Here is a 4,415-nt window from a genome sequence, read left to right as displayed (position 1 = left end):
CCCCGATGCCTGGAGGTAGGTATAGCCTCCTGATGCCTGGTGGTGGTTGCAGCCTCCCTAATGAGGAGGGCACAGAGCCTGGACGGCGGCTGGCGGGGCACACACAGGCTGAGACCCAGCGAATGGGCACAGGGCACCCCAATCCCCGAGAGCTGTGGCAAACAGAGCCTCCCATCGTGGCTGCCCCTGGCCCCAGGCAAAGGGGGTGTCGCACCCCAACGGGGTGGAGCCGGGGGGTCAGCTTGGGTGGGAGGACTGCGGGGACCCAGTGCAAGCCTGGCCATGCGCCAACCACTCACGCTGGCCATGAGCGCCAGCCTCCATGTTCCCGGGCCACCTCATAGGAACTTCCATCCAGGGCCCCCCAGGGCCTCCAGGAGCTGCCCGGCCACCATCTTGGGGCCGCACGCTGGCTGCCACCAACAGCTCCGCTGGGCTTCCTCCTTCCTGCCCTGGACGGTCACATACCCATCTGGCTGGATGCGCCCTCATCCCAGGAGGGCACAAAGCCCCTGGCACTGCCAGCTGGGGCGTGCACGGGCACGCAGCTCAGGGCACTCTGGGGTTGGCATGGAGCCCCGCCCACATGTCACCCCATGGCAGGGCGCCTGCCTGCCCAAGTTCCTGCCGGTGCCACCTCCACCTCAGCTCCCAGGCTGGGTCACACGAGGAGGCCAGCCCTTCCCGGCACAGGGGACCCACCAGAGGGACAGGCATGGCCCTGCATGCCCAGTGCCACCCATGAGCAGCCGGGACACGCCTGCACACACACCCTCCTCACTGCAGCATCTCAGGGCCTGGTTGTCTCCCGGAAGTCCTGCCCGGCCAGCCCTGCAGCCAGACCCTGGCAGACAGGTTCTCTCATTAAGCATCAACCGGTTCCACGTCTGACCACCAGCCACAGATAAAGCGTTCGGGGCGACGCCCAGGCCTGGAAGGGCCACTTGGAGTGGGGCTTAGGTCAGGGACTTGACCGGACTGACTGGCTGGAGTGGGCAAGGGAGCTCGGACAACAGGCCCTGTTTGGGGTCCACTAAAGCAAGAGACGCTGAGGTTAGACAGCAGTGAGGACTTTTTGGCCACTGGCTTATGGACCACCTGATGAGGGGTGTGCTCACTGGGAAACCAAGGACTCAAGGGGTTGGGTCAGCCCTGTGGGCGGCAATAGTGTGCACGGATTGGCCCACAGAAGGTCCCCTGGGAGCCCCGCCCAGCACTGCCAGGGCACCCCCCTGCCAGCTCTCACCCTCCTCGCGCTGGGCTCTGTGGAGGCCAGCAGCGCCAGAGGGGCTTTCGTCTAGGCCAGGCACCTCCACGACTCAGGACACCTCCTCGGCAGCTGAGCCGGTGCACACTCAGTCCAGCCCGGAGGCCTCCTGCCAGACCCGAGGGTCAGCTCAAGTGGGACCGTCCTCTCACAAGGCTTGGTGGCGGCCCCCAGCCCCGAGGCCCAGGAGGTGGGCGGAGCCCAGCACTCAGGCCCTGGGCCTCGGGAAGCCTTCCGCCCCCAGGGGGTTCCCAGCCCTTGAGGGCCAGTGGTCCAGCCACGGGGGGAGGTCCCCGACGTCCTGTCTCCCTCACCTTCTCTCGGAGGATTTCCGGGCACAGAGGCTGGGCTGCCCACCAAGCTGGACCGGCCTCTGGGTGTCCAGGGTCCCAGAGGAGGGCCTGGTGGCGGGGGGGCCACGGGAGGGAACACGGTGCCCTGGGGCAGCCACTCCCAGCGCTTGGGGAGGCCTGCTTCTCCGGAGGAAGGCCACGGAAGCGTGTGCCCACGGAACACGGAAGACTCCAGGTAGACTCGCCATGGAGGGGACGACCCAGCATGTCCACATGGGTGCCCGGCACCAAGCTGGCGGGGAGTCTGGAGGGACTTGATGAGGAGGGAGCCCTGGGTGGAGGTCAGCACACGTCACGGCACCTCTGGGGGAGCTGGAGTGACCGGGAGGGCTCCCTGGAGCAGGCGGGCTCACACGGGCCTTGAAGGGCGAGCTGGGTGGGGCTGCAGGGGGGACGTCCTAGGTAGGGAACAGCCGCGGGAGTGGACCTGCTGCCCCGGGAAGGGGAGCACAGGTCTGGCTTCCCAGAGCCGCGGGCAAAGGGCTTCCCGGAGGAGGTGGCTGGGCAGGGGGCGTGACTTAGGATGAACAGGCTGGTCTGTCCTCCCGGGGTAAGCCGGTGTTAACGCCCAGAGTGGGCTTCCCTGGCAGGGCCACGGGAGAGAGACAGCCAAAGTCAGACAGCAGGGAGGACTGCCCGCCTGGCGGAGCTGGCCCAGGCAGGAGGGCTGCGAGTTCCTGGGTGGGCAGGGGCAGTCGGAGCGCCCCCGGCCCGGTGTCGCCTGCGGCCTCGACCTCCTGCTGGGGCTGCAGGGCTTTCTCCCGAAGCCGCGGCCTGCAGCCTGGGCCCCACGGGTGATCTGGGTCCTGTGGAGCAGATGGCGCCACCTGGTGGCCGCGAGCTCCCCGTGCCTTTACCACCATGGGAGCCGGCGGTCCAGCGGGACCCTGTGCCTCCCCGGGATCCGCTGGCGCCAGCGGGCAGCATCCCCAGGGTCGCCGGACACTCCCGGGCGCCTTTCGGGCGGCCCCGGCGGTCCTCGGGGGCAGCGCGGCCAGGCTGGCTCGGGAATCCGCCGGCCAGCGGCACCAAATCACTGTCGGTGCCGTGCCCTGCCCTGCCTTTGCTCACGTTCTTAGACCGAGGGAGGCGAGACTGCTGGGAAACTGAGCCCAGGGAGAGACACACACGCACACGCCTGGACATGCCTGGACATGCACGCACACACATGCACGCTCACACATGCACACACATGACCACACACATTCAACGCTCACACACATGTGCACACATGACTACACCATGCACACACATGCTCATTCCTGGACACACATGCTCACATGCGCACACCCATGGCTACACACATGCACACATGATCATGCCTGAACACACACATGCCCTCACATGTGCATACACATGACCACACATGGACACACATGACTGCACACACATACTCATGCCTGGGCATGTACACACATGGCTACACACACACATGCATGTTCACACACTCACAAAAATGCACACACATGACTACGCGTGTGCACATACAAACTCATGCCTGGACACACATTCTCACACGTGCACGCGCGGCTACACGCGCACACACACATGTGCTCACACATGCGTGCACACACATGACTTCACGACGCACACGATTCATGCTCCCACGTGCATACACACGCATGCACAACACGCACAGATGGAGACCGTGTTGACAAGCCACCCTGAATTCTTAACCATGAACATCTCAAGGAAGCAGTTTCAATCCCAGAATACACACATGCTCTGACATTTCACAAAGGAAACGTTGGCTTTCCACGTGGAAGCCCTGGCCCCCTTGAGCCCGGCCCATCCCGGCCTGCACCGGGCACCCCCCGCCCAAGCGCCGGCCAGCCCGTTCCATCAGCAGCCACCAGGGTGCTCTGCCAGCCCCAGGGGAATGCCCAGACTCTGACCCCATGGGCAGAGGGGCCACCCTTTGTCTGCAGGGCCTCGCCCGGGGGTCCTCTGACCAGAACACGCTACGTCCTTCGCGGGGCTCAGGGTAGAGTGAACGTGCATGACCTTTTGTTCAAAAATTAAGGTTTTGAGGCAGCAGCAGTGGACATGGAGCCACGCAGGATGCCCACGTGCACGGACTGCAGCCTGGGAGCGGCCTTTCCCGTGCCCGTGTTGCGCCTGAGACGGCCCCAAGCCTGCTCCTCTGCTCCCAGGACAGGCTGGGCTTCCCAAGTCACGCCAGCCTCGCGTCATGGGACAGGCTCTGGGCCTCCACCTACTTACCTACAAGACGGACGTCACAGGTGACCTCCCAGGGATGTGTGTGTGGGCCTCGCCGGCCGGCAGGCGAGCTGGTCTGTGGACTTGGGGACCTGGCCCCCTCCCTCTTTGAGCTGAAGCACCCCTCGCCCCGAACACCAGGGACTTGGCGGTTCTGAAACCGGAGCCTCCCTGACCATCAGGAGTGGCACAGAGGCCGTGTGTGCCGTGTGCCGGCCACCCAGGGTTTCACCCTGTCTCTCTCCTGCTCTGCACAGTCTGGGGACAAACAGGCTGAGGGCATCCGGCCCCAACAACCGGCTATTCCTGAAGGGATGGCCAGGCTGAACTTGGCCATGGCGAGAGGGGCTGCACGCTCCTGTGGGTGCAGAGGGACCCCCGAATGGGAGAAACGGAGGGTCCGGGCTGGCTGTCGCTCCTGGGGGAAGGGAAGGGGTGGCGCTGAGCTGAATCACCCCAGGGCCTGGGATGACCTGCGTGGCAGCCGGTCCCGCTCGGAACCCTGGTCTCCCTGCCCATGGGTGGGAGGGGCCATCTCACTAGGTGTGCTCACTCACGGGCCCAGGCGGGTGGGT

General features: G+C 65.4%; 1 protein-coding gene across 1 annotated transcript in view; it reads left to right on the top strand.

The window, feature by feature from the left end:
• The first annotated feature begins 2,481 nt into the window (after window positions 1–2,481).
• The window catches only part of SYT8 (synaptotagmin 8), a 5,180-nt gene continuing 3,246 nt past the window's right edge, over window positions 2,482–4,415 (top strand). Inside the window, 1 exon segment of the mRNA XM_021708617.1 lies at window positions 2,482–2,662. Coding sequence (XP_021564292.1) covers window positions 2,482–2,662 — 181 coding nt within the window.

Source organism: Carlito syrichta, unplaced genomic scaffold (genome assembly GCF_000164805.1).
Source record: "Carlito syrichta isolate Samal-C Ts95f unplaced genomic scaffold, Tarsius_syrichta-2.0.1 Scaffold143103, whole genome shotgun sequence".
In the NCBI taxonomy this organism is placed as follows: Eukaryota; Metazoa; Chordata; class Mammalia; order Primates; family Tarsiidae; genus Carlito; species Carlito syrichta.
The sequence above is the reverse complement of the archived record's forward strand: the minus strand, read 5'-3'. Positions and strand labels throughout refer to the sequence as shown.